At 42.1% G+C, this 15,093-nt stretch overlaps 1 protein-coding gene across 4 annotated transcripts in view; it reads right to left on the bottom strand.

Annotated features, from left to right (window-relative positions):
* Positions 1-12,508: 12,508 nt before the first annotated feature.
* Positions 12,509-15,093, bottom strand: part of MGRN1 (mahogunin ring finger 1) — a 308,688-nt gene continuing 306,103 nt past the window's right edge. For 3 of the 4 annotated variants that reach the window (XM_085632139.1, XM_085632140.1, XM_085632141.1), the window contains one exon: positions 12,509-14,086. In XM_085632139.1, the coding sequence (XP_085488265.1) occupies positions 13,980-14,086 (107 nt within the window). In that variant the 3' untranslated portion in view covers positions 12,509-13,979. The remainder of the gene's footprint in view (positions 14,087-15,093) is intronic. The other variant, XM_085632142.1, reaches the window with a different exon arrangement.

Below are 15,093 nucleotides of genomic sequence, written 5' to 3' on the forward strand. Positions count from 1 at the left end.
AGCTTGTGTTCCCAACAGAACCTCCGCAAAATGGCCCTTAATGTCCTCCGGAAGCTTGGGGATCACTTCCTTTGTAGAATCCATCAAAGCGTGAATGTAGTGTCCCAGTAGACACGTTGCATTTGTGGATTTTAAGGCCATGCTGCCTGAAGAAAACACCTTTTTATGATTGATACATCCTCTTAGATTCTCTATCTCCAAGCATGGAAGGGAAAGAGCCAGTAGACTGCTTAGTATAACATGATGCCTAAACTACTAAGCTCTCAGGGGATGGGTGAGCAGATATGAAAGCTGGATCCCCAGGCGCAACCTTGTATCTTCTTGCAAACGATCTGGACACAGGAGGGGCAGTCATTGGCTTCTGCTATATCTCTAAAATGAGCTCAGTCAAAGCCCCATTAGAAAGGAAGCAGAGGCTCCGTTACAGATGGAGAGTGAAGAACGTCCGTTAGGCTTAAGCTCCACAGTAGGTAACTGCAATTCTAGCAGATCCGCTTATTATGGAGTGGTAAGAAGAGACCTCCTGTGATGGAAGCCCTTTTGGGGAAGAGAGTTCCCACTCCGGAGATGTATGCAAACCACTAGCCTCCTGCAGTCCCTCAAATTCTTGCATAGGGTCAGTAACCTTCCCTTCTTCAGCCTCTTCCTGCTGCTCCTGGTACTCTTCCTCCACCACCAGCCTCTGTGCCTCCCTTCTGGATCTTATTCTGGATGTCAGCGTCGGCAGAGGCGGTGCCGGTGACTTCAGGACCGGCGTCGATGGAGGCTCCACAGGGTTAGCTGAATGCACCAGGCGAGGCCGATTCAGCACCGGACTGGAGCCAGACGGCACTGGAGAATTCTCCAACTGGCCTCTTCCCTCCAGGCATTGCACTGGTGTTGAGAACCTCGGCATCAGGAGAGACCAACTCCCCGGAGTCAGTGGCATGAATGGTGTCTGTGCGAAGTGAGGCGGCAAACTTCCAAGGGAGTACATCGGTCCCATGGGGCCAACAGGCACACCAGAAGGGTTAGCCGCCCTGGCAAACATGACGAACATTGCATTCAAGAAATGCAAAGGATTCGTACCTGTAGCCAGAAAGGGTGGGTACGGATCCAGTACCATTGATTCAGGGACAGCTTGAGGAGGGGGTAAGACTGGTTCCGGTTGCTGCGCCGGAGACACTGGAGCCAGGGGTAGAGTGGCCGGAGGCGAAGGCTTAACTTCCCTAGGCACCAGAGAATCCCTTGAAGCCAGAGAGTGTGCTGGAGTCACCTGAAGTGAAGGGAGGAGTGAGACTTCATCCTTTCTGTGACGCTGGAGTACCAGGGACACCGACTTCGGTGACTTATCTTTAGATGAATGATGTCTGGGAACACGACATCGCTTCTTCTTGTGTTTCCTCGAGGACTTCGAGGTGTACGGAGTTGGAGACTTAGATCTCATCCTTTTCCGGCTCCTCTTCTGCTTCTTCGCCCTGGCCATGAACAACTTGGCCTCCCTCTCTTTGAGGGACTTCGGATTCATGTGTTGGCACGATGAACACCCCTCGACGTCGTGGTCCGACGAGAGGCACCAAAGACAATCATCATGGGGGCCAGTGATAGACATATGTCCCCCATATTCTCTACAAGGCTTGAAACCGGACTTTTTCCGAGCAGCCATGTCACTGCTACAATTTCAGGAAGAACCTGAAACAATGAAACTCTCAGAAATGGAGAGCCCTGGAAAAATAATTTATGTGTTGGCGGTGCAGAAAAAAGGAACCTGACGTCAGCTCGGTGACTAGGTCTTCTTATGGCTCCGATGACGTTGCAGGGGGTCGTGAGCGGAGCCATTCCATTGTGATGTCCTCATCGCCGTGGGAGAGCTATCGAAGATAGTTTCTGTGGAATGATGCGCATGTGGTAATTCAAAAGGTGAGGAATCCGCAGGCAGATGTATCCATCAGAAATAATTGTTCAAGCATCCGGGATACTATTCATTCTCATAACGTAGACCGTTAGAAGGGTTCAAGACAATGTGGACATGCTGCAAGAAATGGCGCTTTGTAACTTTTTCTAATGTCAGGTGTCCACAGTTTTCTTGTATCCAGAGATCAGGTCCCAGATGATTTGGGGTGAGGGGTAGGTTTGAGGGTTGGACAGATGCCTGTACCTCAGTGGTATTCTGCTTGGCGATCACTTTGGTGTAGAAAATCCTGATCATCAGCTCCATTCTTTTTGCAAAAGTTGTCTCAGTAAATGCTAGAAATGGCGCACCAAGTCACAAATCTTTGGGTCTCTAGACAACATCCTTTTTAGAATGGAATGATAGCTGTTTTATCACGTTTTGTTCAGTCTTTGCTCAACTTCCTTCTTTAGTGTTGCCTCCTGAACACTCAAATGCTAATGTTTTTTCACATGCTCTGTTGTATTTATGAAGGCAGAAAAAACACTAAACAACAAAGACTATTTATATGTCTGCATGACTGTATTACTATAAATATATTAATAAACAAACAAAGTGAAGATAAAATTACAGACATGTCCCATTTTTGGAAAGAAATGATGGTTCTGTGTAAGCAACAGAGTAAACTGCAATTAATAACAAACTAAAGTGGGGTACAATAATATATTGAGGCAATCTAATTTGTATGTGCAGAAAAACAAGACTCACTATGGATCCGGCATTTATTTTCGGTGGATGCAAAACTAAAAAGGCACTCTTACCAGCGGCTGGACGTACAATTACACTGTTGAGTCAAAGTGCCTCAAACCCATGATACCACAGTATACGTAAATACAGAGGTAATCTTGTATCACAAACACATTAAGTGAATGGTCCAGATGCATACATCCAACGTTTTAAAACTAGGCAGAGTAAGATTTTGATAAAAAATGGGGGACTTCATTTTCCCCATTAACAGACATTGAAGGCTATTTTAGGCAGCAGACACCTAAAGGAACACAATTGTTAGCTTTAAAAAAATCTGGAGTCTCCAGCCTGAATCAGGTCATTTGACATGTATGCCTAACTGAAATGAAAATGAGCTAATGCATTACAAGTTGAAACAGCAGACAGAAGACGACGGCAGCATACCAAAACTACCCAGAGTTGCTCACAAACCAATGAACTAGATGTGAAAACCTCTCCAGGACTTGCTAAGCATTCACTTCCCCCATTGAGAGGCATCTTCTTGGGATTGAGTAAGCAGAACAAAGAGGGAAAGTTGAGTAGTAGATCAATTTCTTCTGTGTTTTGTATGAATCCCTAATTCCCGGTCTCCAATTCAGTTGTTTTCTAGGGTATTTGAAAGTGTTTCTTGGCAAAGAGTAACCTACTTAGGAGAGTACACCAAAGAGATCCTATGCAGATTGTTGCCTGTGTGCTCTAGATTTGAAGTTGCTCAACAAGTCAGTGTTAGTCTTATGTAAAGGGGTTTTGAGGAGAAATAATGTTAAGAGTCTACTCAGATTAAGACAATGAGATAATTCCCAAGATATATGGTGATTTCAGGCATAGAAAGACATGCATTCAGGCCAATGGCTACACCAAGAGACACACTGATTGAGTGTCCTTTTAGGTACTGGGTATATCTGACAAGGGGCAGAAATGTATCAGTCAACAAAACACAACATTAACTCACAAGGACTCCACTCCATATAAAGCATTCATTTACCAGTGACTTCACAGAGCAACAGATGTGTAAAATCTATGTGCTCACTATACAAAGCAAGATATCTAGAAATATCACATCATCTCTTGCCCAAAAGCAATACTAGTTCAAACCACAGTAATCTGTGTCCTTAGCAAGAGATGTACTTGACCTCTTAGAAAAAAGACACAACCACTGCAGTTAATTTTGGTCACTATAGGAGAGACAATCCACAGTGCCCCCTGCCCATTACAAAAGCAACAATTGAAATAAGTCCAGTTAATAATTACTCTCCCACAGAGCAAGACATACAAGTATATATATCAGGTCTTGTCTCTCAAATCCATCAATTAAAGCATGTTCAACTCAAAAACAATTAGATATAAAGAAAGCTGACTAACATACACCAAGATGTCTTTCTCAAAGAAGAGTATAAACCAAACCAGAGGTGACTCGGACTAGAAGATTAATAAATAATCAAATATAAATGTATGTCATGGAAAATACATTCAACAAGCAATGACTCATGCATAGTCTGCAAACAATTACCTTACAGTGACTAATGTTTGGGGAAGCAGGCACATTTATACCCAAGTGATTGAATATTGTCGTTCTTTTCATTTCAATCATGTTGGATACCATTCGTAGCAAGGTTGATAGCAAATATTATCAGATTGTATTAATACAATAGAAGCAAAGCATAAAACCATTTGGAGTTCCTAAATGTTGATATGAGATTTAGGGCCTGATTTAGAGTTTGACAAACGGGTTACTTCATCACTAATGTGACAAATATCATGTCTGCCTTATTACAAGTGCGCTTGTAATAAGGCAGATAGGATATCCATCACATCACGTTTGTGATGGAGTATTACGTCTGCTGAACTTTATATAAGGCTCAAAGTGTTGGTCACAAGGCAATACATGGGAACTAAATAAATGCCCCTACAATCCCAAATGCAATTTAAATGATACAAAACGCATCAAGAAGGCACAAGGCAAAGTCATTGCATAGTGAACTGCCAATACCCCTGCAAATAAATTTATGCATGAGTTCTATTTTTTCCCCAAAGCTCAGCAACACCCTTCCTTTGCCTATACTATAATGTTTTTAGTTCTTATAATTTGTTAATCAATCGTGGTATTGCAAAAACTGGTACACCACGTAAACCATATTTTGCAAGCTTTTGTGTGTATATATATATATATATATATATATAATGCAATCACATACCTATTCAGACCATGAATCCCAGAGTGGGTCTTGTGCATTACAGCCTTTTTCTATTTTTTACCTCGACAATCTGAGGGCAAGCATGAATCTAAGGTGACTCCCTGGGTCCGGAATATACTTCCTGTCCTGTATTCCACATCAACGTCCTCCATCCCTTCCTTGCTTCTTCAATGCCCATCAGAGACCGGAATATGAAGAGCAACTACTTTGTTGCATGCGGGTACTGCCAATGCCTTTTAACAGATACAAAATACTAACTATGTTCCAACTTTACAATTTTGTTCCAGGCACCAATGAGACCCATGTCACTCATGATAACTTGAAAGATCAGAACATGTGGCCTAGGATCTCTAATCTGCACTCCTGGCACTGAAAACCACACCAATACCGTATATATTCTCTTGCCCCTTTTTGTGTAGTTATCCCCATTTTTTACTGACATTTTTTGCTGGTTATTTGACTGCACACTGGGATACTGTTGTCTAGTGTCCAGGGTGTGTGTGTTCTGACCCTAGAAATTTGTAAACAATGGCTGATCCTAGATTGGCATATATAGCCCTCCTATAAGCCATAGTACATTTTATAGGAACTACACTAATGGTATGGAAAGTTAAATGTCACCTGTGGATTGCAGCACTTCTTGTGCCATCCACTAGTATGACAGGGAAAACACAGCTTCAGGCCTACCAGTGTAATCGGACTACTGCAATTTAAACCTGCAGTCTATCTCTTTCTTACAGGGGAAAAATATCCCTTTTAAATATTAACAAGTCACCCAAATGTAGGCCTTGTAGCCCACAAGATAAGGTGAATGGCACTTATAAGGGGATATTTAAAATTATAATGACAAGGCCCTAAAATCTATTTTTACTGTGGCAGGCCCTGGCTGTCCTAGGAAGAAAGCCAGAGTGCAGATTAAACTATGGATTCTGCTAACTCAAGTTTGGGAACAGCTGGGAAAATGAGATCACCATAATTTTTATTCTTTATTAAATACAGTACAATGGCGAAGTCAGATTTTTAGTAGATATTTAGGGTACAATGGCAAAGTAGGATTATTAGTCAAAATTTAGGAAACATAACTTTTAGAAAGTTATCTTTTCCCTGCCTTAATCTCCTGGAAGCCAATTTGCATTATCCGGACAGCATCTTCTCAGCAGTGCTTGATCTTAATTATGTGTGACAACTGATCCCAGACCGGAGACAATGACCTGGGTGTTGGGAGGTGTTTTTCTTCCCTTTGCAAAAAGATGGACCCAAGTACATCAATAACTTTTAAGGGACCTGGTACTTCAAAAGTAAATGTAAGGTGAGACATGGAGAAAGAAAACCTTTATTTCACCAGCCAGGCTGGCACCAAACTCACTGGGAGAGAAGTTGAACCCAAAACAGGTTTTGAGTGACCACAGAGCAGGGAACCCGTGGCTGTTCTAACTGGACTTCCCCTACCATTTCTGAAAAGTTATGGGGATTTTTTTTTTTTTTTGTAAATCAGACTTCCAGCCACCGGATGACGGGGACCAACCTTCGAACTGATCCAGCCAAGGCATGACTTTGCTGGGCTGCAGAAACAGGTTTCTCCTGATTGGAGCTTCTCTACAGCAGCAAATCAATTATTGTGCACACTCGCGACAAATGTTTCCTGCCTCTTTGAATCCATCGTTGAAAACAGCGTTGTCCTGAAATTCTGTGCTTTGAAAAAGAGTCCTATTTTGGAAATCTTGACCGAGTGAAGGAGTGAAAAGTATCCAGCCAGTCAGTCTTACAATGACACAATAATTGTCCCTTTTCCCAACAGAGCTTTTCCCGCCAAACTAACAGGTTAAGCAGGACTTAGTCCAATGGCAATCTACAGGCTGTATCTGAGGAAGTCCTCTTAAAGCCAATCATGCCCCCACTAAAGGATATCGACTTCCATTTCAAGTCGTAAGGTAAAATCTTTGACCGGGATGAACATGCGCAACCTATTTGACCCGTGCTCCATTGAGTTTGGCATGAAATCATGCCTAGGTCCCATCTGTTCTTATTAAAGATTTAAGGAAAAAAGTACAAGAAAAAGTAAAGCTCTAAAGATCCATATGCCCAGGTCCCCTTACTTGATTTGTCATTGTAGTGTACTTTTATTAAATATGACTATTTTTATAACTTGGAGCAGGATTTTTATTGAGTTGTGTTTCAACTTTTTTTTTTTTTTTTTTTTTAACTGTTTTATTACTTCTGTCTTATGCCATAGCTACTAGGAGCAGGATTTTTATTGAGTTGTATTTTCACCTTTATTTTTACTGTTTTAGTGCTTCTGCTCTATGCCATAGCTACTAGGAGTTGATATTATGTTCAAAATATCGAAATCTTTGCATGGACTTAACAGTTTTGTAACTTTACTAGTTGTGGTGGACTACCATGCACCCTAATAATTCACTTTCTTACAGTACGTGTAGTCCTTGCCAAAGTAAGACTTGCCAAATGCAACAAGGCATTCACTAACCCTCCTTACCAAGGATTCCCTAAGCTGGAGCTTTTCAACAATTAGAATAGTATGCCTGAATGTAATTGTTTTCCAAAGCACAGGAAACCATCAAACAGAATTCTGATAATGGAGTGCAATATTGACGCCACTGATTGGGTCAAGTATTTTTGCACCATATATGGAGCATTTAAGAACAGTTGCATGACTGACAAAACTTTTGTAAGCTTGCCAAACTCACCACTGAAGGTAGTATTCTCCACTGAAGAAGTGGAAGCCGCCATCTCTAAATTCCCCAGTTCCAGAGCTCCAGGGCCGAACGGGATACCTACAGATCTGGTCAAATGTAACAGAGAACTATGGGTACCACTTTTGACTAATGTATTCAATAATTTGTCCCAAATAACCTTCCAAGGTCCTGCTCTCTCTCAAAGATAGTGACCATCTTCAAGAAAGGCAATAGATCTGACCCAAATTGTTGCTGCCCCATCCCTCTGATTGACATATCAGTAAAGATTTTGGGCAGGGTCATCTTTAACCGGATCTGGGATTGGGCATGAGTGGATAATATACTGCACCACGGTCAATAAAGTGTTTTAGAGTGGTGAGTCAACCCTTGTGGGTCTCTAGATCTCCTCGGACCCCCTTTGTTATGCTAGATAACTGCTCCGCAGTACACAGACCCTCTCTAAGTCTACCAAAAACAAGAAACCCTTGGGTTTGAGAAAAAATATACAACTGCTCTAAATAAAGACCTAGCTACAAAGGTGTATCACTTTAAAAGGGCGAATTACCTCACCCATCAGAGGTGGCATGCTTTATCATCGTGATCCTCCTCAAACAGTGATACGTAAAAACGGAATGGGCTACAACTCCCTTACTGAGAGGGAAGAACTCAGGGAGGTTTAAATGTGGAGGAGCAGTATGCTAAATACCACAGTGATGAGCTCAATGTAGCGAGGGCAGCAAAGCAAGTGAAGGTGATAATAAACTAGCTACAGGGTATGCAATATCCCTTTATTCAAGTGCTCCAGGGCCAGGATTATAAACAGGGCACTTGAGGGGAACAAATATACCTTCAGTTAAATGTCAGCAGGTGGTCGACATGTTTCCGCCCAGTGACCCTCACACAGAGGTGTGGCCGCTCTCTTCATGACCTACTCATAGGTAATGCTGCTCAATGTGCTTAACGAAATAAGTGGTGTGAAAGTGTGTAAGAATATCAAAGATACAAAACTATCCAGTGATCCTAGTAAGTCGTCACAGAGTGGTGGATTTACTGGAGGTACCTGAAAAGGGGAGAACCAGCTCCTGGTACAGTTTATTACAAGAGGGCTTACTCACTGATGTCAGGGAGCACGCCTCAACTCACCCTGGCCTGTGGCTCAGGGGACTCACCGTCCTACAATAGCAAATAGGAAGGGAAACCTTGTAAGAAGAATGATCACCCAGTGGGAGTCTAAGCATTCCATTGAAGTAAAGTAGAAAGACTAGGTATGTCAAAACAGAGAAGACTGTACAATGTAGGATCGGTGTCTGCATTCAATGGAGCTGAATGGCCTCTAACAGAATGGGCCGTTCTTAAATGATTTTGGGAGAAAAAGCAGAAACTACCCGTTTTATAATCAAAAGCGTGTCAGCGCTTGTTAGAGAAGGAAGAGAGAGCGCTACACGTTTGTCTAACACAGCAACAATCACTGTACTCTCATAACGTATAGCAGGAATAGGAAAAGGAATATAATGTACTCCTGCAATTGCCACGCCCAAGTGAGGTGGGCCCAGGACCAGGCGGTATTTGCTTGCTAGTGCTAGAAAAAGTACAAGTCACAACATAGGAACTAACTTGGTTGTTTTTTTTTTTACAAGGCAGACCATTGCATGTGTGCTCTATATCGTAGCTGTACCCTCTTCTGTGTGGTCTTAAAATGGAGTACCAGGTGTAATAGAAAACGCATTGAAAGCCTCAGTAGTAGGATAGAAGACTCATGCCTGAAGAGCAGGACCTCTCCGTAATCAGGTACAGAAGACTGCCATAATGTTACTTTATTTTCCTCTTACTAAGAGTTTTTATACAAGGCAGATTATTTCATGTGTGGTCCAATGTGGTTTCATACTGGAGCCCCGGGTATTATAGAAAGCGCATGTAAAAGCCTCAGTAGTAGGGTAGCAGACCCATGCCTAAAAAAGCGGGACCTCTCAGTAAGATTTACACAAGGAGAAAAACAAAGTAGCATTACAAAAGGTGGCTGTGCCTGGTAACGGAGAGTTAGACGTACATTGTGCCACAGCAGGAGGAGGACGATTGCCATGGGATGTGGCTGCTGTATAAGTGCTGAATCCGCATTGTTACTGAGCCGGAACAAGTGTGTGGCTGCTAATTCCTCCCACCGTGACCGGGTCACATGCGCACAGTCACATGTCCTAGTGTTCTTGGGAGATGTAGTCCCAAGCCCGGCAGGGACCACAATTCCCATTACACAGTGATCCTGCCAGTGTAACAACTAGCTATTTTCTCTGAGAGCATTTGATTACACTCATGCGGGCTTGGGACTTCATCTCTCAAGAGCACATCGAATGCAGACACCATTTCTACATTGTATAGTAAGTATTCTCTGCCTAGATATGCCTTATGGTTCTACTTTACTTCCGTGGAATGCCTAGATGCCCACTGTGAGATAGTTTTTCCTACAATACATCCCCATCTATGATTTTTTGTAGGACAGCGAGTCCCTTGAGCTACATGACAGGGTGGGTTGAGGCGTGTTCCCCGACATCAGCGGGTAAGACCTTTTGTAATTAACTGTACCAGGAGCTGGCTCTCTCCTTTGTTTTATTTCATTTTCCTTGATCACTTGTACCCAAGAGTAAATGATACTGTGCCACATTTATCTACTGTGTACTTAGCGAGACCCCACCGCCTGCTGCCTACAACTGCCCGCCTGCTGCCTACAACTGCCAGGCTTCTCAATTTGAAGCAAACTTAACGGTTTTAATGTTTGACTTAGCTGCTTATATTACTTACCTCATCTCTTCATAAATATGTTGTCTTTTCAGGTACCTCCAGTGAATCCACCATTCTATGATGAAATAGGCTCACTGGATGGTTTTGTATATTTGATAACCTTACACACTTTCACACCACTTAATTCGTTAAGCACATTGAGCAGCAGCACTTATGAGTAGGTCCTGAAGAAAGCCCCTACCCCTCTTTGTGAGGGTCACTAGCCTGAAACATGTCAACCGCATACTTACACTTACTGCGGGTTTATTTGTTCCTCGCAAGAGCCCCGTTTTTAATCCTGGCCCAGGGACGCATTAATAAAGGGATATTGCGTACCCTGTAGCTAGTTTTAAAATCACCTTCACTTGTTTGGCTGCCCTCACTACCATGAGCTCTTCACTGTGGTATTTAGCATACTGTTCCTCTTCATTAAAACCTTCCTGAGCTCCTCCCTCTGAGTGAGGGGGCTGTAGCCTGCACCGTGACTAGGTATCATGGTATGAGGAGAATCCTAATGATGAAGTATGCCACCTCTGGTGGCTGAGGGAATTCGTCCTTTTAAAAGGATACCCCTTTATAGCTAGGTCTTCATTTATAACAGTTGCATATTTTTTCTCAGACCCAAGGGTTTCTTGTTTGTGGGAGACTTATTGTGGAGCAGTACCTTAATCTCCATCTTATTGTAGGGAATTAATTATTGCTATGTGCTGTCCACTGTACCTAGCATTTATGGACCTATCAACAGCATTCAACAGTGTAAACCTTAGCAAGCCATGGAGGGTACTGTTGGATATGGGGGTTGGATGTTGTCCTGGTTCATTTTCTGCAATCCCTACAAAAGCATCTGGGGGCAAGGTTGCGGTTCGGCCAAGATGGGGAACTCTCTGAGACCTTCTGTCTTGAACGTGGGGTCCGGCAAAGCCGTGAGGTTGCATCCTTGTGGTTTATTTAATAAATTGATAACTTGACCCCATTTCTACTGGCTGCCTTTAAAGATGTGCCGAAAATAGGTAGCATGGCAATGCCCGCAATACTTTACGCAAATGATGCAGTACTCATGGCTCGCATCCACTCTTCGGAGATCGACAGATGCTTTTATTAACTTAATGACCAACCTGGCTCTGACCACCAATTTTAGCAAATCCCGCATTATGCCATGCGGTCCAAAGAGGCATATTTTATCCTCTGTAGTATGTAATGGGAAGCGACTAACTAGTGTGCATACTTATCTTAACTCAGGTATTACGTTTGATCGCTCAGATGCATGAGGTGAACATGTTTCTGCCAGTACTTTCAAACTATCTAGGGCAGCAAGGGCCATTCTAAATCTTCCATGGCCAGTAGGCCATAAGGCCTTGTCGCACCATAGAATTATAAATAGTGATAAGTGTGTTCCTATCGCTTGCTATGACACAGGGGTCTAGGGCTATTCCACCTGTCATTCCCTACAGGTTGAGGAGAACCACATATGTAGAAGACTTCTGAGCCAACCTCCCGCTAGGTCTAACTATTTTTCAAAGCGAACTTGGTTTTCTCTACTTGAAGGATGGAATCAAATTAGACCCTATTTTACTATGTTTATCAGTTTGGACCAACCCTGCAGCTAGCCTGAATAGAGAGGTCATTAGTAACTGCTTGCAGTAGGATAGGAGCAGCACAAAACACTGGATAGCCTATATCGGCACTGTCCTAAATGATCTAGGTCACCCGAGATGTTTGACTCTTCTGTGTTGATTTCCTCCACAGACAGTAAGGTCGTAAAAAAAACGTTTTGGGTAAAAAAGAATCCTTTCAAGGGAAGGGCCAAACTATGAAAGTTTACAGTTTCCAATTATTGTGCTCGGAAGCAAAACGTGGGTATGGAACTGTATCTGACCTGGACAAGTGGGAGATGGGAAAAGTGACTTCTCTTCGGTTTTAGGACATATGCTGTGGTTTCCCTTGGGTTATTCACAATAAGGGCACCTGCCCTTGTGATGGCGTTTCGGATCAAACATTGCTTCATTTTGGTTTTTCTCAGTAAATTTTATAGGTTATATTTTAAACATATTCGATTACCTTTTTTCCATAAAAATCGATTTGATCAACGCATGGTGGCCCTGAGATTTCTGCAATTATTGAGTAAAGAGGAGGCACACGATTGAGTTAGATTATTTTTTAAGATAGCTATTTACTCAAGAAAGAGTAGGTTATAATGTATAAACAAATTTTATTAAATGATTTTTAGGCATTTTCTTTTAGGTTTTACCAAATCTGTTCTTACGTGATGGATGGTTGTTATCAATGCTGGATCACAACCATAGCTAGTTGTTTATAAAAGGAAATAAATGTATTTTAATTAATTGCCCGATACATTTTTAGCTGTTACTATTTCTGTTTTTATGTGTACCATTGGTATCTGAATAAAGGTCGAATTAATTGTATGGAGTGCAGTTAGGATTTCTTTTTAGCAATCTATACATTCCAAGGCAAGAAGAGCAAGGTGAAACAAACTTATTCTCAGAGGTCCAATGAGCTGGACAAAAAATATTTTGCTGGAGTGGGCAAAGGTGGTGAGAAAGGGATAGGATAAGGAAAACTAATTTCATACAATCTGAAGTCGGAATACTCTTTAAGAAAAAGAGTTGTTCTGATTGTTCATAGAGACTGTAGCAAAGTACTGGGCATGAAAACTGCTTCTGGCGTACATAGAGGGGTGAATGTCTAGGGTATTTAGGCAGAACTGCACCAGCATGTGTATGTGAACTGAGCAGTACGTTGTACTGACTAGAAACTCTATAAGCAGATGTGAAGGGTAGGCAGGTGGAAACGTACATATTTGGTTATGCACAACAGGGCAATGTAGACTGTCAAAGGCAAGGGAGGTGAAGGAAAATACAGAATATCTAAATTGAATTGATGTGTGGCAAGGGAAGCATGGTATAATGAAGGCATTGGCATAAGCCTAAGATTAAGGCGAGGAAAGCACTAGACAACAAGGCAGGTTGATACTGGTAAGTAAAGTGATTGAGGAAGTCAATGAAACGTGAGACTAACAGGTGCCAGAGGGGTTGAGGAAAGCTTTGCAAGAGTAGGCAGGGTGAAGAAAGCACAGAGAAGCATACTGACACAGGGTGTCTAGCTAGCCAGCCCATGCCATACATGACATCCTGTCTGGTGTGCACCAGATATATACGAAGAAGCACCACAATATAAACACATCCAAAAACGTTTTATACAGCGCAAAAGATCACACTTTAAAAATGTAGAAGCTGAATATATTATCTAAAAATTAACCAATACATACTTTTCAAACCATGACTTTGCCGTTCCAGTTTACAGGCAGACAGCCACACTACAAACACCGCACCTAATCCCACTCCTTAAATGAATGAGACCGATTCCCACCTTGAAATCAAAATGGCAGGGTGAAACTTTCACGATGAGGCGGCGCAACCCCACCCCATGTTCTCTTGTAATATGGTGGCAATTGGCAATCCGGCAAAGGCCTCAATGTCCCTGAAAGGAACTCTTTCTAGCAGGCAATATCGTTGTATTTTGTTTATATTGTCTCAAAGAAAGGACGCTGAAGACAGTGAAGAGTCTGTGTGCGCTGATTTAGGTATCCAATCAAGAAAGTCTGTGCAGAACATGAGTCGGAATGATGAGGGCGGTCGATGGTGCTCACAGGTTCTGCTCCTCCTCCAAATGAACCTTGGTGAAATTAAGGAGAGGCTGAATCGAGCTATTAGTGCCATGGCTCCGGAGGCTCTCAGTAGAGTCTGAAGACCCTGCATTGGGAGACAAGTATGACAGTTGAAATAAGACGAGGGAACAGAAATGCATTATTTTTCTAAAGATCTGTACTGAAAAAATGACATTACTACAAAATAAAACCCCTTGTATCTAATCAGGACACCAAAGTACATTTAAAATCATAGACGAGAGGGAAGATGTCAATACAATATAAAAGAATTGGTTAATTAACCTCAACATTGCTTTTTGATGTTTGCATCATTTACAGTCCTACTTTTAATTATTATACCACAACAACATGGTAAATATCCAAGACCTTAAACAAATGAAGTAGACTTCCCCGCTAGCTCAAGGCGTATTGTACCTACTTGAACCAATAGCAACAAAGAAGTGATGTCAGTCCTGTACCCATTTGGTTATCTTTTTTATTCAAAGGTGGGCGTCACGGTCACCTCATATTGCAGCTGAGAAGCAACAACAGCAACTTGCAGCATAATAGACAAAAATGCAAATACCCTACTGTCCTTAACAGAAAGGGAAATGTGTTGCCTGTGAATCCAACAAAGCTCGCAGATGGAACCCCAGCCAATATTCTTAGTAAGTAACTAATTCTTCTTTTAAACACTGGTCACTATACTTTTGGTTTAGACACACAGCCAGTAGTAAACATGGTACTAGGGCAATTTCATCATCGTGGTGGGTTCTTCGGAAATGGCTAACCTTCTTAAGGATTGACTGATGTAGCTGAACCATTTAACAAGTGAAAATAAAGTTAATGAAGGTCTCGCTTTTGAAACGGCCATGTGAAATATCCCAGGCATCAACCCCTTTGTGCCAGTCCTTCACTATCCAGAGCACCGACAGCCACTGCATTTGCAGGTTAACCTTTAAATCTATGCTAACACTTCAATACATTTAAAGTTATAACGCAGGAAGGAGAATTACGCCAATATGTAAACTTCACTTGGGCATGTATTTCTAATTAAAATACTACGGAAATAGTGTCTACAGGGAATATACACCTATCCACTTAAAAATAGTG

Source organism: Triturus cristatus, chromosome 10 (genome assembly GCF_964204655.1).
Source record: "Triturus cristatus chromosome 10, aTriCri1.1, whole genome shotgun sequence".
NCBI lineage: Eukaryota > Metazoa > Chordata > Amphibia > Caudata > Salamandridae > Triturus > Triturus cristatus.